A 24,595-nucleotide genomic window follows, 5' to 3' on the forward strand; every position below is an offset into this window, starting at 1 on the left:
CTGGTAACTCTCTGAGCTATTATTCACACATCAAAGCAGCATTATAGAACTGGATTAATTCATGTTATGTCAAAGAAAGAAATTAAGCAGAATCATGTCTCATTCTTTTCTCTTGTTGCATATATCTTGGCTGCAAGATATTTCACCAAAGCTCAAGGCAAAGGTAAATTAAATCAAATCCTTACTTATAAGGCACAAATATCAAAGAAATGTATTTTTTTTTAAATTTTAATTCCATTTATATCCCGCCCTTCTCCGAAGACTCAGGGCGGCTTACAAGCTTAGCAGTAGCCTTCATTCTATGCATAATATTTTCCATTTCTTGTGCAAAAAAGGTTGGAGGAAATATTAACTTGCATTCATAAAATAAAAAGTGCAAATAACCACAAAGCAGTCAGGGCTCCTCAACCAAATCAACATTAATTAATGGTTGAAACTGTAACTTTCTTCTTGAAATAATTTCTACAATTTTGCCAGTTGTTAGGAAATAAGAACTGTATCAAAGCTAAGCAGTGTTGTCCTGTTTGGCCTGTCTGGCTCATGAATGCAACAATGGAAAACCCAAGAGACTCATTTGTTTTCTATCACAGCAATTACACATGAAAGACCTGAAAGCAACATTAGTCTTGGATCTCACTTAGAAAGATCTGAATGTTGCACGGAAACGGGTAGCTTCAAGATTAACAGAAGGAAAAGTGGAGTTCAGTCAACATGTTGGTTGCAAGCCAGGAAAGGTGCTGCTACTCAAAATATAAGACATTCCCATTCCTCTGACATACCACTGGACTAAGGGAGTAATAGATGCCTAGCAAAAAGATATCATGTATAAAGTTTGTTTTATCTAACTGTGCTTTATATATGAACTAGTGTTTCGGGCAGTGTTTCTCAACCTTGGCAACTTTATAAGGTGCTTGGACTTCAATTCCCAGAATTCCCCAGCCATGATGGGTTAGCGTTCAAGGCCTATCAATGTATTATAGTCCTGGTTCTGACTTGATTCAACAACTGTAAAAGTCAACAAAAATATTTTATTTTTCCAGGGTTGGGTCACAATAAACAGATAAAAAGGGTACAAAACAAATGTATTCTTTCTCATCTGAGCAAATATAGAACAGCTACGGTATTTTCCCTTAAAAAGAGGAGAAAAATCAAATAAATCAAATGTAGCACTTTTGGGACGCTTAACATTTTTGTGAGAAAATGTCACTTAATAAAACTGGACCACTGATGTTTTATGCATGTTACCAAAAATATTGTTACATTACATTATTAAATATTAAGTTTAATAATTCAGTGGTGTGCGTAATAGGAATAGGAATCACAAGGTGCATGGCTATCCGCTTCCTTGGAATAAGACAGGGATGGTAAAATACATTTTAATATGCATCATAATGGAATTTATCATGCATTTGTTTTGAGCTTTCTAGATAAAATTATATAGAAATGGAATGTTCTAAGCAATCTCAAAGTTTATGAAAGTTGCTTTTGCTCAAGTAGTTTTTTTATTTGCAATTAGGATTCTTAGCAGGTTAGTTTCTCCACCTTATTATAGCAATTAATGCTATATTATTGGGTATGTAGCACTCTCTGCAGGACAAGAGAGGTACTCCAAATAATTCTTATTACCTGTCATGCAAATAATAAGCATGGGACATATTAAATAAAATTCTGAAAACTTAATTCTTCTTATACTTTTAATAACTGCTTGTAAATTTAACTTTATATTCTAATTTATGTAAGTTTCTTTGTATGCATGTTAGTGTCAACTAAAGAAGACAAGTTTCTCTTTTACTAGTTATTTTTATGAGGAATCTTAGTTCCAAATGTAATGAAAACAATAAAAAACCCCAAATCTGAAAAGAATTCTTTTCTTGAGTATAATATTTGGCAAGAACAAAGGACTGTCCATAATTTTTTAATCCATTAAGTTATACAAAACAGAAGCGAAACATATACCTGTTCAAGAGTTCCAGATCCTGCCAGCATTACAGATGCCTTATTTTGAACTGGTAAATTCAGGCACAGAGATGTAAAGTTCCACATTCCGATCAATATATACAGTACACTCAGCATGTTTAACATTTCTTTTGTGAAATATGAACACTTGGTATCTTCTAGTCCTCAGAGCTTTCAGCATACATTTAAGAGAGATTTTTCAAGTATATAGGGCACAAATTACAAATACAAGACATTCTGTACTGCTGGCTTTGTAACGCTATTTGTAACGCTATTTATTCGACACTGGCTATGTCTCTTCTAAAGTGGAAAGCCCTTGTATCATACTTTGTAACTAAAGAATAGCTTCTTTTCATTATGTCTCCTATTGACATCTGTAAACAAAGCAAAGCAACAACAAAAGCCAACCAGGAATTTTTTTAAAAAATGTGAGCAGCCTGAAAATAAAAAGGCTGAAAAAGCACTTTTTCATAAACAGCAGATTGTGAAATGTATTTTGTTTAAAGCTTTTTAAATCCACTTGAGACTCTTATTATCAAGGGGATACCTAGAAACATTTACAATGTGGTGCCATTTGGCAGTTGAGGGCAGTTTGGCTTTCAGTGATAACTAATTGGGCTACAGTGCATTCTTCAATAATAGTTTGGAAGAAACATTTCAGATCTTGTGCCAACTCTGCACCTACTACTCGGAAAAACAGACTTTTTTTTTCAAGCTTCTGTCGAGACCGGAAACAAAAAGGCTATTTTAAAGGATTGATTCATTAACATTAACATGATTCCTAAAGCAGCCACATTGCTTTTTAGGCTCATATGCAAGAAATAAATAAACTGAGCTATTTTAGAAAACAGCAGAAAGATGCTATAAGGGCATAAGGTCTGAATCATTTCTGTAATTTGCATAGCCTTAATAAAGAACAGTAAGCAAGCAAGCAAGTAAATAAATAAGTAAGTAAATGAATAAATAAGGAGCAAAGTATCTATCACAATGTATTAAGGAAAAGCATTGTGACTTTGTATGATGTACTTGGAATTATAGTTTAGTTACCAAGCTGTGTGCTGTTACCAAACTCACAGGGGCATCATGGAATATTTTAAATTTTTGCTCCATTTATTTGCAAAGTTGGGGTTTGCAACGTCCAATATTTGTGAAGATGATTTTTTTGGTAGTTGCTCTGAAAAAAAAACAGGTATTGTGTGAAAATCAATGTGGAACAGGAAATGAGGGTGGAGGTATCCAATCTGATTCCAAGATTTGAGAAGCTGTGTGCCCAAACATGCAGAGATTCCTTTAATAATTGTGGTTATTTAAAAACATTTTTTTAAAAAAACATTGGAATTTGTGTGTATTTTTCCCCAAATAACTATTAAGTTGTTAGGACATAACATCTTACCGTTTGAACCTAACTACTTAATAAATGAAATTGTTAAATACGTATTTTGGTCTAGAGCTGCCTTGAAATAATTACCATGACACTAATAACGCTGTGTGTCAAGGAAGTTTGGAAATCTCTGGTTTAGTATTATTTAAGCAAAATACAGTTCTATCAATCAGTTACTGCGATGGGAGTGGGTGGGAATGAAATAAGCATTCAATTGTTGCAACAATCTCTCTTGAGATTCATGAGAAAAAAGGCAGAATTCATGTTTCTTAACAAGATAAATATACTCAAGCAACTTTAACAACACTTAACAGCAACAGTTATAAATGTATACATTTGTGACTAGGACAATACAAGCTTATATCCTCTCAACCACTGAGAAAACTGTAACAGTATTTGCAATTCCATTTCCTTCTGGTCAATAAAGAAGTCAAGGTAGCTTAAACCAATATAAATATTTGTTTTTAGAATAATTTAAAGTAATTCATCCATTGAAAGAATGCACAGATATTTTATATATTTTCTACAAAACCATACACTGGCAATTAACATTGAGAAACATTATTTCACTAAACTTAAAGGCATTGTACTGAAAGTGTCCCTACCAAAAAAACCAAACAATTCAGAAAGAAAGCTGAATATCTGAGATTGTTTTTAACATAAATTAAAAGTACAGATCAATTTGAACAAGTTTACTGTTTTAGATCTATATGCATGCACAAAAATCTAATATGGAAAATGACTAACAATTTTATTACTTCATGTTTAAAACTTTTTGCTGTATTTCCAGATGCTTTATGCCAGCTGAAATTCCTAACACACTTATTTCTATGACTCACTTATTCCAATGTGTTCACTGATGACTGCATTTTAGAAATACAATATAACTGTCTCATGAATTAGAGGAATTTATCAGAGAATGAATATATTAACAGGGAAGGCATCGTGCTAGATTTCAGATATCTACAGTATCTGAGTAATTCCCTAAATATAAAGTATGTATTTCTGCTCCCAATGCCCCAGTTTGATTATTCTCCAAGACAACCATTCAGAAAGTTCATACTGGAATCTGCCTCATGAGCCATTCAACAAGCAAATGATAACTTCCCTTTCTGAAAAAGGAAATTTTACGTAAAAATTTCTGCTTCCACCTCTAGTGTCATGAAAGTGTGGCCTGCTATCTCTTCAAAGTCTCCTTGAGCATGTCAGTTTGGAACTGAGAACTTTATATAGTTCAGCTTTCATTAGTTGGAGTATAATCTGGCCGCCTAGTATTAATAATTTTTGGCTTTGGTTTCTTGACTACTTCCATCGTTTCGTCTGACTCAGGTTCCTCGTTGCTTCCACATACATGGACCACCACGCTGGGAGTAGTTTCAGTTGCAGCATGAAGTTCATACTGATCTCCTAAAATGTATTTAAAAAACAGCAAGTGATAATTGTACACTTAATAATGCATACAAATTTCCCAATTGAATTTACTGCATATTGCCATTGGTTAAAAAAGTCGCAATATGATGCCGTGTATAATACCTAGCTGCTTGGCTTTCTGAATCCAGAATGCTGCTTCCAGACTTCCAGGGGAGAATTCGGAAATATCTAACAATTTCTCAATTTTGATAGAACAAAATATTCTCTTTTATTACTTCTGAGTAAAGAATTGCATTAAAACTGATGAATTAATTTTATTTATCACATGAATCTCATTTTTTCTTCCCCCCCTCCCTTTATGTTTGGTTTATTTTAATTGAAGTAACCTATGTTACTGCATTATAACTGATGCATTATTTCACCTTTTGTTTGACTTCACTAATAAAAAAATAGGTCAAAAGAAAGTTAAGGATTCCATTGCTAGTTCCTGATTGTTTCATTCCTTAGTCCTGTTCCTAATTAATTCTTTTAAATTATTCTAAACATAAATATAATATGACTTCTAGGGTCATACTGTATATACCTTGAAAATTATTAAATTTTAAAGGAGGATTTATTTATTTACCTTAAGCTTTTAACCATTTTTAAAACATTATGGAAGATAAAAACATCATGGAAAAACTTTTTACTGATGCATTCTCCTTTTCCCATCCATTTGTTTCCCCAATCTAAATAAGTTTACTACACTTTGAATATTTAAGGTTATTGCTTGTATCTAAAACAAAAATAAATGAATGATACCTTGAAAATGATTTAGAAGTATTTTGGACCAAGCACAGCAAGTTTCTGCTAAAGTAGTCCAACAGGTTACCATGTTCTGCATGAGCCTGAATAAAATACAGGTATCTTCTACTTACGATTGGTCGCTTAGTGACTATTTGAAGTTATGAAAGACCCTCTAAAAAGTACTTATGACCATATATGAAGTTCTGATGGATGCCCCCCCCCCGGTGGTAAGGGGACATTTTGGGAACTTGGCAACCAGTCTGCATTTCCGACCATTTACAGCAGGGGTCTTCAAACTTGGCCCTTTTATGACTTGTGGACTTCAACTCCCAGAATTCCTCAGACAGGCATGCTGGGTGAGGAATTCTGGGAGTTGAAGTCCACAAGTCATAAAAGGGCCAAGTTTGAAGACCCCTGATTTACAGTGTCCTGCAATATGTGACCATTCAGTTTCCACAAAAACATCCCTATAACGAACAATGGGTTCACTTAAAGCAAACAACATTTGCTTTATGAGCACTACATAAAAAAGGTCATAAAGTCAGATGCGGTCACATGATGACCTGCTTAATAACTGTCATTACAACCGTAATTGCTGGCTCAATTACAGTTGTAAGTCGAGGGCTACACGTATACACCCTCTGTAAGAGTTGCATGTTCTTTTAATGGATAATGGAGCAACTTCTTAGAGCAGCATTTTTTTCCCAAACTCACATGGAAGTCTAGAATAAAGTTCCATGCTTTTATGAGCACACATTTTACACATCCCCCACATAGAGTAATATTATTAAATAAATTAAATAAGAAAAAATAACATGGATTTGAGTTATTAAGAATTCAGATTTAAAATGTGTTACCTGGTCCTAATTTGGAAATTGCGTATAAAAGATCATAATTAATAGCAGGTGTAGCATCATCTGCTTGTTCCCAACCAACAGGAGGAGACGATGGAGGAGAGATCAGGAATTGTTTCTGTGGATCAGGTGGTGCTAAGTGTGTATTTCCAATATGCAATCTCTATAAAGTTATAAAAAAAATGCATTCCTATGTTTATGCTGACAAGTATATGACATGAAAACGATGGCATGCATACAGTTGGGCTGCTTTGCACATCATCTCACTTTTATTTATAAAAAAGAGACTGACCATTTTTTAGGCTTTTGTACAAGCTTGAAAGAGAGATGCCACTGCTTTTAAGGAATCTACTCATCAAAGTGATCCTTACAGCAGTGGCAACTTTCTCTTTGAGTGGAAAACTAGAAAAGATCAGGCTCATAGAATGCTGCCAGGCTATTCAGGGATTGAGTACGGAGAAGGCAATAAATACTCAAGACATAAAAGAACAAAATCCTCACACTATTAAGGTCAAGAATAGAGCATTATAACTTCAGTTAAAAACCTGACTAAAATGTCAAAAACATAAAAGGTTTGAGCATTCACACAAAATCATAATTAACGAGAAAACGCTATGTAGGTTTTATGCAGCAAAAAAAAAAACTTTGAACTTGGCTTGGTAACAATACTGGCACTTTCTTTAAGCAGATACGTTCAAGCAATTTTTTTTCCTTCAGTCTTTAGTACTCAGCTGTGGCATCTAGGCCAACATTATAGGCTGCTTCATGTAAAGTTCACTGTAATTAATCTCATCTTCAGGTTAACAGCTCACAGATCAATTGGCCAAGTCTAAAACTAAATCTTGATGTTGTTCTGAAAAGTTACTCTTTTCCTCTTGTCCCTACGTCTATAATGATTACTCCAAGAGCAACCACAGACACAGAAGGAATGCAACTCTGTCAAGAATGGGCAATCTCTCTAATTTCATAGAACCTCAAGATTTCATACTACCTTCATCTTGCTTTCATTCAGCATAAGCCTACTGGCGCTCCCTCAACCTACCACTGCATCCAGATGCTGATCAAATGACTGCGTAATACCTTTGTGCTTACATAATCAAGAGAAACAGAGCTGGGCATCATCATGATAGCTCATTCCAAATCTCAATATATCTTGGCCAACTATTTCAAAGAGATATTAACTATTATTAAGGATAAAATATGACCATGCAGAAATTCACAGGGCTGAAGTATGATCACCCAACATTACCTTCCGTACTGAATAACTTTGTTGTAAGAACTAGGCAAATGCAGTTCAAAAACAAATGCTAGAACAATATTATCCTCCAAACCTGACCTTATAGGTACAAATGGTACATCACAAAGCTGTTCTAGAAGAATGTCTTATTAACCACTGAGTCTGAGGAAGATCCAAAAAGAATGGGAGACATTATAAGTCAAGATGGCAAAGACTGATTCAGCTCCACAACCAGCCTGCATACTAAGGGTTGCTGATTATGTTATTTGTAGAAGGGGCTTGTCCTCGCCCATAGCAAGCATGGAAACACAGTTGACCTTACTATTAGCAGTTAGTAATGGGAATTACAGGTCAGCATCTTATGTGTGCTTATTCAGAGGAGAATTCAAGCTGGAAAAACAATTCCAAGAACAAAATAGCGATTGCTTCTGATAAAGCATTTTGAAGTAGATCACCGGTATCAACAGACAAAGCACATATATTGATACATCCTTTGGTTATAGCAGATTTACATTTTAAAAAGCATTCTAGATTACATGATCCCTTAGCAACTGATGCAGTACTGACCCTCCAACTTCATAGTATAGGCGACTTTGGTTTCCCATAATTTGGAAATGGAATCTAAACAATATTATCTGTAATGAACATTTTTGCAGACGTACAAAATTTGTCCTGTGGTAGGTTTTTTTGTTATTTTTCTATTTATTTGAGCTTTTGACCATATGTAATTTACTTTTTTATTTATTGCCTTTGTTCTTGTATTTTAATAATGCATTTTATTACTTCATTACTTGTGTTACCTAAAGAATATGTGTTAAGTAGCCTATATAAAAACTAAAACATTCAGATAATCACATCAAGCTCAATTTTCCTATTTTTTTTAGATATTTTATGGAAACTTATAGCTGAACTGCTAAAACACACACACACACACACACACACACACACACCAGAGAGAGAGAGAGAGAGAGAGACAGACAAAGACAGAGAGAGACAGAGATTTTTTCATACTTAGGGATGAATTGTGATAATTCCACATCTCCCAGAATCCATAATTTATTAAGTAACTTTTAATAGCCAGATTTTATTTCAGTTCTTGAAGTAGGAGGTCAAACACCAAATCTACAGAATTTAATTTTCAACTGATGGTCCAGAAGCTCTAATTACAAAAGTCTCTATTAATATCACTTGAGAGTCAATAGATAAAATGTTTTTGGAAAAGCAGACCATGCAACATATGCCTTTTTTCTGAAGTATCTCTGAATGTTTTAAAATATCAGCTAATCCAATAAATAGTAGATGCGATACATGAATAGATTCATGCAAAGTAGATAGAAATAAGGGAATCTTAGTCATGAATAATGCAAGTTTCATCGATTTCTAGTTCATATATTGTGTAGGCATGATGTATTCTAACTGCAGTACAATAGAGGAATGGGAAACTAAGCAAAAAAATAAAAATATAAGAACTATTTAAAAAGCTATTAAACGATAACTGGTTAGATTACCTTGACTTACCTGAGCAAAATATAGTTTAATTTCCTTTCCAAGAAATTCTGTCTTGTGTAACTGAATTTTAACCTCAGCTGCTGATAAAGGATTGCTGAAGTTCAGCCTTATTCTTTTAAAACTCTTGAAATAATGAAAGGTGACATCTTTGTCATATGTTCTAAACAGAGCTTCAAATCTGCCCTGAAAAATAAACATGTGAACAGTTAACAAGAATATAGCATTCCTGCCTATCATTTATTGATCCATAAACAAAGCCAGAAGTATTTCAAGACAGTTTCACTTTCTGAATTAAGTACAATTCATAAAAAAATGCAACTATACACCAAAACACAAGCACATTTTCGGTACACCTGGGCTCCTATGACTTTCAAATTTTGAGTATAGCTACCAAGACCTTGCCCAATTGTTGTTATTGAATTATAATTTTTAATCCAGTTGTAAGAGAAAATGGTTAATAACCACATTTATTCATCTGCCTTGTACGGTAATTAAATATACAGGCAGATAAGAACAAATTTAGTGACCCAGTTCTCTCTCACATTGTCAACATCTCTTGCAGAACCTAAAAGCAAACTTTCTCTGTCTTCTTCTACACTTTATTTGCCAATTGCTTAGGTGTCAGCTTGCACCCAGGAAGGTCAATTCTCCCCCACACACACCTTCCTGTATGCCTGGTAGCATTAGCATTCTCCCCCCCCCATCACAAATTCCCCTTGCTATGTATATTACTGCAACGAAGAGCTGTATTCTCAGGATAGATTTTAATTTGGGGCTGCAAAGAAAAAAAGAAAATGTTAATAGTACAATCCTCTGGGTGGGGCAACTGAGGAGCAGCTCAAAATGCAGGGAATGCCCCATTCTTAGTTCCCCACCCTCCCTCCTGGTTGCCTGACTCAAGAGCATACGCTCCACTGTTCTGCGGTTTTCAATGCATACATAGGCAAAAACACAGCAGACACAACACAGCAAGAAAGCATAAACACATATGGATATAACACAATACAAGAGAAGAAAATATAAAAATATAAAAGAAGAAAAAAAATGCTTCCTTCTGCCATTGCTGGCAAAAGGGCTAAAAAGAAATGCTTCCTTCTGCCATTGCTGGCAAAAGGGCTAGAAAGAATCCAAGAAGCCATGTTCTGCATGGTTTCCCTACTTTGTTTTCTCTTAAGAACATCTGTCATCAGTACTAAGCTACACACACCTTTATTTTTTTTTAACTAGGTAAAGGCAGCCTTCATTTCTATATAGAAATAGAGACCCCTAGTGGCAGGTTTCCATTCTAATTATACATGAACATCAACAGAGTATGGACTACAGCACACAAACTTAACCAGAATGCGGAGAAGAGATTGAAAATTGCCTAAAGACACTCCTTTCCTTGTAAGACAGTGACTATTTACAACTCATGCATAACGTATCTTTCTTTCTTCGTTTTGTTACAGTTGCAGGGTAGAGAACAGATCAAATTCTGAATCCCTTGGAGGAAATCCTCCAATTCTGTTATCCATAATACACAAAGGCTATACAGTTATTGCATGACTTAGCAACGATAACAAAAATCTCCCAACAAGCTAAGTGAATTGAAAGAAAAGAACAATAAGGCAGCGTATATACCGGTGTTATTAAATACAATTACTATCAACATTATTTTTCAATGTCCTTTGGAAGATTATCTATTGGGCAGGGCTGCAAATTTTACTTATATCATCCATTCAAATGACAATTATTTCAAAAACAGTAACTAAAGTGTAAAATTTAACTACGAGCTGCATTGTTAGCCATATAAGTAGCCGTTAGCGTTATAATATATAAAAGAAAACTAAAGCTATACTGAATGTATTACTGACGTAGTTTAACACATCTATGAAAAATGTTTAACAAGATATATTTCTATTTCACTATCATCCTGTGCCAGGGAAATCAGCATCAGCTACAAAGTGAACTAACTGCTTCTTACAAAATCAGAACATCTAACTCACTCTTTGTCTTTCCTAGTCATACCTGAAATGAAAATTATATGCTACTTTACTGTCCCTCTTCTTGCTTGCTGTGTAGCTATAGATAGACCTATACGCTGGGTCTGCCAAGAAGTTGTTAATGCTGTTTTGGTCTATCAACAACTCTAGAGAAACTATATAGCACATCACAATCATATGTTCCAATATAAGAAATATGCAAAACTAGGGTGACGATGCAAGGTACAACTAGATATAGTTTAATGAGGATATTGGGTGCTTCATTGGCTTAAGTGAAGTCTGCATTTAAAAAGAACTTCATAAATACAACAGTTGCTGGCCCCCAATAATATAACTTTTACTGTCTGCCTTCATGTACATAAATCTGCCAACAACTGCCTTTCCTACTGAGGCACTGCTATTGGAATATGCCATTAGAAATGTCAAGCACATATTCAACCCACATTTATTTTTCCAACATTAATAAAAACAGATGCTATCTTCCACTAGGAGTGGAATTTAGAAGGAGACAGTGTTTTTATATCTTCCTTTTTATTTACCACCAGGAGCAAAATATAATAATCTTACTTTAGCTAACCTGAAAAATTAACTTGTGACTGAATGATTAGAATTTTTAAAATATTAGAGTTGATAAAATATTCAAATCAACAATAAAATTATTAACATAGAAATTTAATTTAATTTAATTTAATTTATTAATATTTCTATACCGCCCGTCTCCCTGAGGACTCAGGGCGGTGTACAGGGCAAGAATAAAACACAGAAATGTACAAAAATTAAAAGATAATTAAATACATGCCCGATTAAAATACAATTAATACATAGTAAAAACCCAATAAAAATGATAAAAAACCCCACCAATCCCCCTCATGCCAGGCCGGCTTGCTCGAACAAGTATGTTTTCAGATCGCGGCGAAAGGAGCGCAGATCGGGCGCCGTCCGGAGCTCAACCGGTAACTGGTTCCATAGCTCCGGGGCGCCCACAGAGAAGGATCTCCCCCTGGGGGCCACAAGACGGCATTCTCTGACCGGTGGCACCCTGAGGAGGCCCTCTCTGTGGGAAACGCACAGGGCGCAGGGAGCTTGATGCCGGCAGCAGATGTTCCCTGAGGTACTCCGGCCCCATGCCATGGAGGGCTTTAAACACCATTACTAGCACCTTGAATCTCACCCGGAAGACAACTGGCAACCAATGCAGCTCACGGAGCAGAGGTGTCACATGGGAGTATCGGGAGACTCCCAACACAACTCTCGCGGCTGCATTCTGTACCAGCTGGAGCCTCCGGGTGGTCCTCAAGGGAAGCCCCATGTAGAGAGCGTTGCAGTAGTCTAGACGAGAGGTCACGAGCGCGTGAGTGACCGTGCATAAATCATCCCGGCTTAGATAGGGCCGCAACTGGCGCACCAGGCGAACCTGGGCGAAAGCCCCCCTAGTCACGGCCACCATGTGATCTTCCAAGGTAAGCCGTGAATCTAGGAGGACTCCCAAGTTGCGAGCCCTATCTACGGGGGGTAATAATTCACCCCCCATAGAAAGAGATGGAATATCCGAATAGACCCGGGATGAAGGTATGCAAAGCCACTCGGTCTTGTCGGGATTGAGTCGAAGTCTGTTCCTCCCCATCCAGACCCGAACCGCCTCCAGGCAACGGGACATCACGTTGAGGGCATCACTGGGGTGGTTTGGGGTAGAAAGAAAAAGCTGGGTATCATCAACATACTGATGATACCCAACTCCAAAGCCACGAATGATCTCACCCAGCGGTTTCATATAGATGTTGAACAGGAGAGGCGAGAGGACCGACCCCTGAGGAACTCCACAAACTCACCCTAAACAGAGCGGCCGGGCGATTATCTGCGGACGCGATAAGGGTAGCGAAGTGATTGGACCTCGCCACCCTTATCGCAGCGAGATAAGACCTAATATGGGTTCTTAGTCGCAATCGGTCGGATTCGGATCGGCTGGACCTCCAACCGCTCTCTAGGCCCCGTCTCCGGCGCTTCATCTCCCGGAGCTCCGCGGAGAACCATGGAGCTCGACGGGATCTGCATCGGGTCAGGGGCCGCAAGGGTACAACTCGGTCAAGAGCCTCAGTGGCTGCCCTTTCCCAAGCTTCCACTAAGGCATCTGCCGAGCTGTGAGTGGGGGAGGCAGGTGGGGACCCCAGCGCTGCCTGGAATCTTGCGGAATCCATTAAGCGTCTGGGGCGGTACCATCTAACTGGTTCCACACACCCACGGCGGGGGGAGGCAAAACGGAAGACCAGCCGCAGGAGATGATGATCAGTCCATGACAGGGGCATAATAATTGGAGAGCCCCCACCAAGATCATCTAACCACCGACCAGATAAGAAAACTAGGTCAAGGGTGTGGCCTCCCTCATGAGTCGGTCCTGAAATTACTTGCGTCAGGTCCATGGCCGTCATGGAAGCCATGAACTCCCGAGCCAACTCAGATGATCCTCCCAGAGATGGTAGATTGAAGTCCCCCAAAACTATAAGTTTCGGGAACTCAACCACCAACCCAGAGAGGACATCGAGAAGCTCAGGCAGGGCTGCTGCTGCATGACTAGGCGAAAGGTACACCAGCAGCAAGCCCAACTGCGCACCAGGGCCGCATCTCAAGAAGAGAGACTCACACCCGACTATCTGCGGAACGGTGGCCTCCCGCGGAGCTAAGGTCTCCCTCATAACAACAGCCACTCCCCCACCCCTACCCTGAGCCCGAGGCCGGTGTAGCACCCGGAAACCTGGTGGGCAGAGATCAGCCAGAGGAATACCGCCCTCTGGGCCCAACCAAGTCTCCGTGATGCAAGCCAGGTCTGCCTGCTCACCCTCGACCAAGTCACGGACGAGAGGAGCTTTATTAACGACAGACCTGGCATTCAGGTACACCAGCCGGAGCTCAGGAGGCTGCACATCCTCACTCCCGGGACCTCGGGGTAGAACAAGAGGGTCGGAACGCCTCACCGCTTGCAAGTAGCGGAGAGGCCTTCCCTGAGATCGATACGGCCCTCTGTTCCGACACCTGTAATTATTTAATTACATCTTAAAATAATATAATTTTTTTAGTAATTATTTTATTTCATTTTAGAATTATAATTATTTTAGCATTTATATGAAATTTTGAACATCCTTAAAAATTAAAACATTCAGGAAAATGTGAGGCTGCTCCTTTATAAAACAGTTATTTGAAGCCCAAGGAACGGAGATATAGATAAAAGGAATGATTGTTCTTTAAAGTTTAAGTCACAATATCCATGTTGTTAACTCCCACCCCAAAATACTCCTGCATCTTATTTTCATCAATGAGAATAGAGGAAAAATAAAATTAAAAGACAAATAAAGCATAAAGGAAGATATTGGAAATGAAACAAAATATAACATACATTATGGAAAAATTATAAAACGTTATAATGTTAATCTAATGAAAATGACGTTAAATTCCAAAAATTCCCTAGATAAATGTACATTTCTGCTGGAGTTCGTAATGGTTGAAGAATTTTTAATATTATTAGGCTACCAATCTATGATGTAATAAGAATATATCCCATGGAATTCCGTGTTGCTTTATCTTGGACAAGATATACTGTTAATCTTTAATTCTTCTATTCCAGTTATTTGTACAGTGCCAACTGATATTGTTGAATTCCCAGCACACTCAGAAGCATTGCGTGCATAACCAACGGAAGCATTAAAGATTTTAGCTTCTGTCTAGAAATACTTGACAACTTGCAATTAATTAACAGAATATTTTAAGATTCTTTATGATCTTGCAATCTAACAACATGAGAAATTTCTACATCACAGAAAAACATCAAAAGCACATCATCTTCTCTACCTTGAAATGTTAACAATGCATCTGTTGTTTTGCTTCACTTTTTGACCAATTCAAAGTTCTCCATGCACTCACATTTCCCAGTGTGCTATCTATATGCCTTCCCTAAAGCAGTTTTAATGTCAAAAAGTCTTACCCTAATTTCAGGTTGATTGAAAATCTTGTTGTCTGCAACACAAGCAATCAAGGAACCAAAAATGTAATCAAAGTTCCTGAAATGCATTTTTGCTTTCTTGTAAAGACTGCCAGGAGCTCAGCACAAGACTAAGAAAAACACTTTTTGAAGAAGCAGTTCAGTACTGGAAAGACAGCTTATAAAAGAGACCGAAGTCCAGCCCCTCGGCAAGAACAAAAAAAAACCAACAACCAGCACCCCAAGTTTTAGAGCATCCTGTATGTGACAGCAAATTCCTGAGCAAAGTTCTGCCACATAGTTTCAGGCTGTCAGGGACAAAATGTAAGCTTCAGCTGGAAAGAGGTGACGTAAACATGTTAGTCAGTTTCCCTATGCTAATTAACTTTGCTCTGGAGTATGGAAAAAACAGCCGAGGTTTTCATAGGCAGCTGCTTTATCAACTCCTCTTGCAGCATAGTTTCCATTGCTAGTAACTCCATTTAGCACTCAGACAACAGACTCTTCACTTGAATAGGACAACCCACTTTAAGATGGAAAAAGTTACTATTTGAGGACTAAGGTTAGCTGCAGTAAACAGTAATTAGCTGGCAGGAAATATTTCAAGACTTTGGAAAACTAAAGAACAAATCTTAGTCACTATACAGCCAAAGCCTATATATGTTTACTCAGAATTCAGTCCCACGGGTCTTAATAAAACAAATATAGCACTCCTAAACTTGTATTTTCCATGACTGAGTTAGTTTTAAAATGAATTCTAGAAAAAATAAATCCGCTCAAGTGAATGCTGGCTCTTTTGTGGCTAAGAGCCTCATTTCTCTTTTAAGTTACTGGCCTAATACCATGCAATGAAGCCAAGTCAAGTGGGAACTCATCACTCCAATACTTCACTGCTTTCAATTACTGCTTCATACCCTTTCACTGTTAAGAAAAACAGTGGAATGTTTCACTTGCTTTTAAATTGCATCATATATTTCTGTACAATTATTAAAAGGTGAAGACTTAACACTGTTGAAGCATTCAGATATTTTCTACTGTATGCAAGACAGGTAAGTTGAAGGAACAGGAAATACTTGAATTCCATCAGCTTTAATTAAGTTCATGTTCAAGCTTTCAATACAGGATTTAGATTCCAGATAATCCTCATTGAGGATTAAGTGTTCGAAGTTATAATGGGGGTTGAAAAAGTTACTTATGACCGTTTTTCACACTTACGACAATTGTAGGATCCCCATGGTCACATGATCAAAATTCAGATGATCCCCTCCTGTGACCTTCTGACAAACAAAGTCAATGGGGAAGCCAGATGCCCTTAACAACTTCAGTGATTCATTCTACAGTTGTGGCAAGAAAATTCATAAAATGGAGCAAAACTCACTTAACAAATGTTTCACTTAACGTCAGAAACGTTGGGTTTAATTACGGTCGTAAGCCGAGGACTACCTGTACTGCTGTGAAATAGGTAAACTTAAGATGCTCACCCAGTTAAAAGTAAGGCAAATACATTTGGATGGAGATCCTTTTTAATTGGTCACAAATGAATTTTGGCAAGTTGTCATTTATGTTTAGTGTATTTCATCTAAATCTCTCACCCAGCCTAGGTTTAGAGTCCACAATACAGCAGACTTATTTTAATTCCTCTGCATAACATATTGGCTGAAGGACAGATATTACCTTACTGAAGTACCTAACTTGCCTGTTTAAATTTCAGGTCTGTTGATTGTAGAGGCACTTTTAGATAAATATTATCTAAATAAATATTTAGATAAATATTATCATATATGAAGATTAGGGGGGAAAAGTAACAGTTTTTACTGAATGCTTTAGACATCAATAACACGTTTTTGTCCTCCTCCTCCTCCTCAGATACTTATACACTGCACTTGAAACCCAAATATTCATGGTATGTTAATTCATGTTTCTCTGAGAATATTTTCCATCCCTATTTTTTGTTACTCAAGTCTATTTAGGAAAAAAAATCACAATCTTAAGGTGTACTTGATCAAGTAGACTAATTACAAAAATTAAAAGGAAAAACTTTCACTTACATATTATTACATATATTACATACATGTTATTACATATATTAAATATAAAACCAACCTAAGCTTCCTTTGGAAAATTTCAAAATTGAAATAGATACATTTCTTACCCAAAACATCTTGCCTATTTTTATTATATTAAGCCTAAGTAAATATAAATAATTTGAAATATTTACTCATCAGACTGTGATCCATTAGCTAATAGTTATTTTATTTCACTATCCTTGCCATTTTTTTGCTGACAAGTCGTTTCATCTACTATGGAGGAGAACACATTTGGGGTTTGGAAAAGACAATTATTATTAGTGGAATCGTGCAACACAGAATCTAGCTATTACTTGAAGTAATGTTTCAATAGCTAGTAAGAGCGTACTATTTTCAGAATGAAAGTAACCTAAAAGCATAATTTTAAAAATGAAAGAGAAATTACTTTTAATTAGTATTATCTTCTTATTGTACACTTTGAGCTTTATTGCAAACATTAATTTGATTTGATGACAAAATTAAGCATTCCCCATGAATGGCTAGAAATTACCTGGAGAGCTAAGAAAATGATATTTATTCTCTCTCTCTATTCTCATCTGAATATATACGAACACTACAGTTTATGGAAGCTCCACTGGACTCAAAAACAGAATAGCTCCTTTGGATCCAAATCTATTTTTTCTGCATTTTCATTCCCTTTTCTACGTATTATTATATGGAATGCAATTTTTTTCCCATCTTGGATTTATATTTGACCTTAACAATGTTTTTGCAGTGTTTAGTTAACAAAATTGTAAATCATCTATCTTTCAAAGAAATGTTCAAACATTTTTGTGGGCTGTATGTTTTACTTTTTATGTATTTATACATGGAGAGCAATAAATCTATTTTGGGTATTCTTTTAATGGAGCAGTTTGGTTGAATTACACTTCTTTCCTGTTTGTGTCCAGTAGTTTGTAATTAGTAATCAGAACAATTAAAATCAGGGCTACTGCCCTTTGAAAATACCTGAGGTAATAATCAATCCTAACCCTAAACTCACAAGTGCCATTTTATTTTATTTACTAAATTTATATTTTAAATCAGAAAACTGTGATAACATTTAGTTTTTAGTTTTAATGTTTCAGTATTTACTTTTTCAAACCCTGAAATAAAGGCCTCTTCTCTGAATCCTCTCAAACATAATAGTGTGGGTGATAGTTTTCTTAGCTTTGGCTCATCAGCTGTCCTCTGCTTTCCCAAGTGCCTACCTTAATATATCTTCAAAACCAGGCAAATACCGTATTTTCCGGCGTATAAGACGACCCGGCGTATAAGACGACCCCCTACTTTTAAGAAGATTTTGAAGGTTTTGTCTTATACGCCGGAAAATACTTACCCGCCGGCCCTCCCGCACTTCTGCCGGCCCCCGAGGCGCAGCGTTTCCCGGGCGGCAGGCAGCGCCGGAGGGCAGCCGCCACCCCGCCACGGCCGGCGCCCCTCCTGCTTCCCCCCCCAGGCCTTGAACATCTCCCATTTGGCGCAGGGTGGGGCAGCTCCGCCCACAGCCTCTTTTTTAGAACTCACGTGCCGCTTCCCTCTCACTGTCGGCCGAGGCGCGCTCGGCCCGGGCTCCCGGTCCCTCTTCCCGGCCGGCTTCCCGCCCTGCCCCTCATGGAGCTGGCCTGGGTGTGCAGCCTCTCAGTGTGGCTGCTTTTCCTGGGCAGCCTGGCGGTGCGGCTCCTGCGCTCCGACCTGTTGCTGAGCCGGCGGCTGCTGCTGCGCATGCGTGTGGGGCTGCTGGCCGTCCTGCAGGCACTGGGCCAGGCCGTCCTGCCGCTACCCCTCAGCACCGCGCTCACGGCGGCTGCCTGCTGGCTCGTCTCGGCCAGCACCGCACGGTGGAAGAGCATCCCCGCGGGGGGAAGAGCGGTGCTGGTGACAGGTGAGTCCGGAAGGAAGCCTGAGGGTACAGCTTTCCCAAGTTGCTGGTCCCCAAAAGTTAGGCTCCCCAAGTCTCCTTCCTTCCCTCTTTGCCCCATGCGAGTTTGCTCGAATGTTGCAGCTGCTGGAAGGCCCCGCCAAACAGGAAGCTAAGCCTATACCTTCAGAACTGCAAAAAGCCACATGGTTCCTCGCGGGGCTTCCCGGAACAAGGGGCCGGCAGCCGCAGCCCCAAGCCAGGCCGAGAAGAGCGGCAGGCACAGGGGAGGAGCGGGGCCAGAGGGGGAAAGCAGGCCCAGGGGGCGCCGCCCCCACCCCAGGCCAGGCTCCGGGAGAACCTTCAGCACAGGCACGCCCCTCTCGCCTTTGTCCGCCAGCCCGCCTCGCTCCCCGGCCTCTCCCAGTGCCTCTGCCGAGCCACTTGCGCGGGAAGCGCCGCTCGGCTTCACGCGGCCCACCCAGCAGTCCCTGGAGAGGTGCACACCACCCCCCCATGAAGGGAAAGGGAAAAAGCGCCTCTCCGCCGCGGCTCCGGGTCCGTGGGCGTGCAGAGGGCGCCACTCCCTAGCCCCCGCCCCAGGCCAGGCTCTGGGAGAACCTTCAGCACAGGCACGCCCCTTTCGCCTTTGTCCGCCAGCCCGCCTCGCTCCCCGGCCTCTCCCAGCGCCTCTGCCGAGCCACTCGCGCGGGAAGCGCCGCTCGGCTTCATGCGGCCCACCCAGCAGTCCCTGGAGAGGCGCACACCACCCCCCCATGAAGGGAAAGGGAAAAAGCGCCTCTCCGCCGCGGCTCCGGGTCTGCGGGCGTGCAGAGGGCGCCGCTCCCTAGCCCGCGAGTTACCTGCAAAGCTTCGCGTGGGGAGAGCCGCCCGATGCTCCTGCCCAGCCGTGTCCCAGAGCCGTGCCGGAGATAGCTCAGTTGCACGGGGCGGCCCGGCTTTGCAAGAAAGTACGCTCGACTGATTTGTTTTTTTTCCGGCATATAAGACGACCCGGCGTATAAGACGACCCCCCAACTTTTGAGAAGATTTTCAGGGGTTCAAAAGTCGTCTTATACGGAAAATACGGTATCCTTTATCCTTTATTATTTTAGGCTTTATAAGCTTTAAATTTTTACTATTGTGTAAATTTAGCATGCTGTTTCAATAACAAGAATAACAAAAATCGAATTGTGAATAGTTAAGCATTAAAAGAAAGTTACCTTTTCTAGATTTTGTTTGGGGAGGGAGGAAGATTTAAAAAGCAATAGCTATGAATTTCATGGAGAAACACTGCAAATAATTCATTATAAGTTCCATTTGTTCTGCTGATCCAGCTGCACCATAAAGCTCCATGAAGCACACAAAACTATGGTTATTACAAAATTATACTAGCTTTGAGATTATGAGAAGTCACAATCAACATTAAACCAATCTTCCACAATCTCTGTTACCTTTGAAAATTTTTTGAAATAAAACTGCTGGCAATTTACTTTATACAAATAAAACAAAGCTTAGCAGCATCTTATCAACTTTACCACACAAACTTAAAATAAAAGCTTTTACATATTTCATCTATCATGAAACTCAAGGTAATTTACCTGGGATTTTGAAGTGATTTCCGATGTGATTACTTATCTAATCTAGATTGATTAGCTTTATATGGCATTACACTGAGCTTTGGCATTTCTTTAATTAATTCTCAGTTGTAGATTGATAGTTAAGTTTTTATTATTGCTATCTATATTTTTAAATTGATTTGGAAGCCACCGTAACAAATATAGTTTTTAACAATCCATCATATCAAATTAAATAACCACAAACACTCCCCCCCCCAAAAAAAGATTACTTAAATAAACAAATCTTTTAGTTCCTGGAAAAAGTGAGCTTCCAGTTGTACTGGTGGTTTCTAAGGTTTCACAATTTTTTTTTAATTTTTATTCCATTTATATCCCGCCCTTCTCCGAAGACTCAGGGCGGCTTACAAGCTTAGCAATAACAATGATGAAGGATTTTAATAACAATGATTGTTATTAAAATCCTTCATCTAGACTGCTGCTGTCTGTACTTGCCAAAAGATGGCATTAGCAAAATGGTCTACAAAATTAATCTTAATAATAAGCACAGATGGTCCTTGAGATAAAAAAAAAAATAAAGAGAAGCCTTGAAGATTAAGACCAGCACTGAGGACAGGGCCGGGAAGAAATAGTTAACTAGTTTAACTAGCACAGAATAGCCTGAATTTTGTTCTATACCAGCCCTTCCATTTGAATTATAAAAGGTAAAGGTAAAGGTTCCCCCGCACATGCGTGCTAGTCGTTTCCAACTCTAGGGGCCGGTGCTCATCTCCGTTTCATAGCCGAAGAGCCAGCGCTTGTCCGAGGACGTCTCCGTGGTCATGTGGCCGGCATGACTAGACGCCAAAGGCGCACGGAACGCTGTTACCTTCCCACCGTAGCGGTCCCTATTTTTCTACTTGCATTTTTACGTGCTTTCGAACTGCTAGGTGGGCAGAAGCTGGGACGAGTAACAGGCGCTCACTCTGCTACGCGGCACTCGGGATTCGACCCGCCAAACTGCCGACCTTCCGATCGACAAGCTCAGCGTCCTAACCCACTGAGCCACCGCGTCCCTTATTTGAATTATACTTAAGAGCAATTCCACAAGGGGAAATAAAGCTAGGCGCCCAATTATTACATGAAGAAAAGTCCAAAATGAATGACTCTAATGTGGAAAAAAAGACTTCAACCAGATTTTTCAAATTTTGCACTAAACAAGCAGTATTACAGAATGTAATCTTATTAGAAGACATCTGAGGTAGCAAACATTCTCTGAAACACAATGGTTAAAAACAAAATATCAGTCTGCTTTAACATAATATACTTAGTTCAAATCAAGGACTGATGTTCTTCATCAGATTTATCACTGGGAATTCATCATGGTTTTAGACCACTTACATTCCTGGAAACAAAAGATTTCACCATATAGAAACATTCTTTTAAATAAAAGATCCACATTTTCATAAAATAGGTTGGTAGATGCTTCAGTTGCTGCTTTACTACTCCCCCAACATACCTTACAATTGGTCAATTTATTTTCCCAAAATAAAGTTCAGAATCACCTACGGGGGCAATTTTGATATAGACGTTGAACTGCAGATGGCAAACATGCAGTCACCAGAAGCTAATCCTGACTCAAAGACGCCTAACTGGGGAATTGCTTGGGAGAGGAGAAAAGACAGCGTTCATATACACCACGGGTGTCAAAGTCGCTGCATCACACAATGTGTCGCAACATATTGCAACTTTTTTTGCATTGCCGGAGCTGGGGTGGGTGCGGCCTCCGTATGACACAACTGGCCCGCGGGCTGGCAGTTTGACACCCATGATATATACCAACCATGATCTACCTATCCCATCTTCATTTGGCTTCATATGAAGTTGGAGCAACTAAGGTATTCTGGGGTTTGGTAAACCTAGAAGGGTTTGGCAGGATACACCTGAATGTACATGTTTCATGAATGAAACATATGAAACAGAATAAAGTCAATTGTACATGTGCACCTTCGAGTCAGTCTTGATTCTGGTGGCTAAATCCATGCAGAGTATTTTGCAAGATTTTTGGAAGTGGTTTGCCACTGCTTTCTTCTTCGGGCTGAGACAATGTGATTGGGCCAAAGTCACCCAGCTAGCTTCATGCCCAAGACTGAATTAGAATTCACAACTTCCCAATTACTAGTTTGATGCCTTAACCACTGCACTAAATTTGAGCTCTAGAAATGGAGTAGTAGACCATAACTAAGCTTTTCATCTCACGTTTTTAAAAATAGCTCCACATAATTTTCCTAGGTTAATTAACAACCAAATCTGTATGTACTTTCCTTTACGCTCCTAAGTTTCCTGTTTGAGGAAAAACTTAAGCACGGCAAGCTGTACCCAAGAATGGATTGCTGGAAAATTATAATAAATTGGAAAGTTGGCCAATAACTTGTGAACAGCCTTTTTAAACTGAGTCACATGAATGGCATAATACTATGGAAAGTTTCTGTTTCCTGATAACAACAGAATGGCAAATCACTTTCCATACGTGCTTCACAATATATTCCAGTCTCCAGACACCTTGGAAATCTTCTCACACAAACTGCTCTTTCTATGGAAAAACCATGAAGTATTTCCTTTAAGACCATTCATCTGAGTTATATGCGAGTTGTAATTCTAATTACAAATTCTCCAAAGTATTAACCAAAGACTGCATTATTCCCATCCTAATAGCTACTCTTTCCATTATTTATTGTTAATTTTTGTGGTAGTGTATGTATGTTTTGCCTTTTACATATTGATATTTACAATCCACAACCTGCATTGCAACTAGCAGCTGACTGGCAGCCAATGCAATTCCTGAAGATACAGAGGATATTGGAACATATTCCTCATTTCCTGGACTAATACTTTGTAATTTGCAAAGGGCCTTTGGTAGCCCTATGCAGAGCCCATTACAGTAATCCAAACAAAATGACTAGGGCATGAGTGACTCTCAGTAATACATCCCAATTCCATAGTCCCAATCGATGCAAACAATATATTAAAAGCAAATGTTTACTTCATGTTCGCATGGCTAACAGTAATACACACAATTTGCAAACAGTAAATACACCTCTTGGCATACTGTTTCTAAATAAAAGGACCGTGTAGACTCCATTGGTTCACTAACACCACAGCTGCATTTGAATGTAATGTAAATCTATTGTTTAAATGGAGGGATGGGCAGCCTGAGGTCCTTCAGATCTTGTTAATTCCTTGGCAGTTTGAGGATGAAGAATGATTGGAACAGAAGTCTAATAATTGGAGAACAAAATGTACCTCTCTGGCTTCAGAATGAGAATCAGCCTGGCTTGGACATTCTCCCCTCTGCTTTCATTTATAAAGATAAATCAGTTTACCATTTAAATCAGATTAGCTGAAACAAACTAGCTTCATAAACTAAGGTGTATAAATAGCTTGTTTCAAATCATTACACTTCGCTTGAACAGAAAAAAACTTCCCTATTTCTTAAACCTTATGTGAAGGGTAAGTAATATATGAAGGGCTGGGGGTTCCAACTTGGCTCTCTGGTCTTCTAGAGGGCCAAAAAAGGTCATACAGTGATGCGTTGATATCACTCTTCAGCCCATTTTTTTCCAGAATGGAATGGGAACAGGAGGCTTTCATAAGAAAACCCTCAATGTTAAACTCACCTTTCCTAACCAAAAAACAACACCCCCCCTCCAAAAAAACCTGTAAGTTGTACTGCAGAAACACATAAATTGAGTTGCTAAATTTCTGTGACACAACGCAATTGGGAGTTGCAGGATTACAGGTCGCCTGCCTCTGTATTTACATTTTTACTCTGAGCTAGCTGTGAAAGATTAACAGCCCTCCAGATGGCACATAGTAGCTCCAAGAATTGTTTTACATGAGATGATGTGTGTAGCTACTGTTTTTTGCCTGAAAAATAAAAGGAAAGCCAACATGTTACAGTGGTTTAGGTACCGGACTGGCACCAGGTAGACCAAGGTTCAAACTACGCGCATCGTGGAAGCTGGCTGTCTAACTTTGAACCTGTCATTCTCTCTTAACCCAATGT

The 24,595-nt window shown here is 39.0% G+C and overlaps 1 protein-coding gene across 3 annotated transcripts in view; it reads right to left on the bottom strand.

The window, feature by feature from the left end:
* Nucleotides 1-1,045: 1,045 nt before the first annotated feature.
* Nucleotides 1,046-24,595, bottom strand: part of RCAN1 (regulator of calcineurin 1) — a 35,110-nt gene continuing 11,560 nt past the window's right edge. Inside the window, exons 1-4 of one of the 3 annotated variants that reach the window (XM_083361857.1) lie at nt 15,050-15,347; nt 9,104-9,277; nt 6,352-6,511; nt 1,046-4,744 (exon numbers count right to left, since the gene is read on the bottom strand). In XM_083361857.1, the coding sequence (XP_083217983.1) occupies nt 4,572-4,744; nt 6,352-6,511; nt 9,104-9,277; nt 15,050-15,136 (594 nt within the window). In that variant the 5' untranslated portion in view covers nt 15,137-15,347 and the 3' untranslated portion in view covers nt 1,046-4,571. Of the gene's footprint in view, nt 4,745-5,509; nt 5,596-6,351; nt 6,512-9,103; nt 9,278-15,049; nt 15,348-24,595 lie in introns of those variants that run through there. The other 2 variants (XR_014492420.1, XM_083361856.1) reach the window with 2 other exon arrangements.

This window comes from Vipera ursinii, assembly GCF_947247035.1.
Source record: "Vipera ursinii genome assembly, chromosome: 4".
Classification (NCBI taxonomy): Eukaryota; Metazoa; Chordata; class Lepidosauria; order Squamata; family Viperidae; genus Vipera; species Vipera ursinii.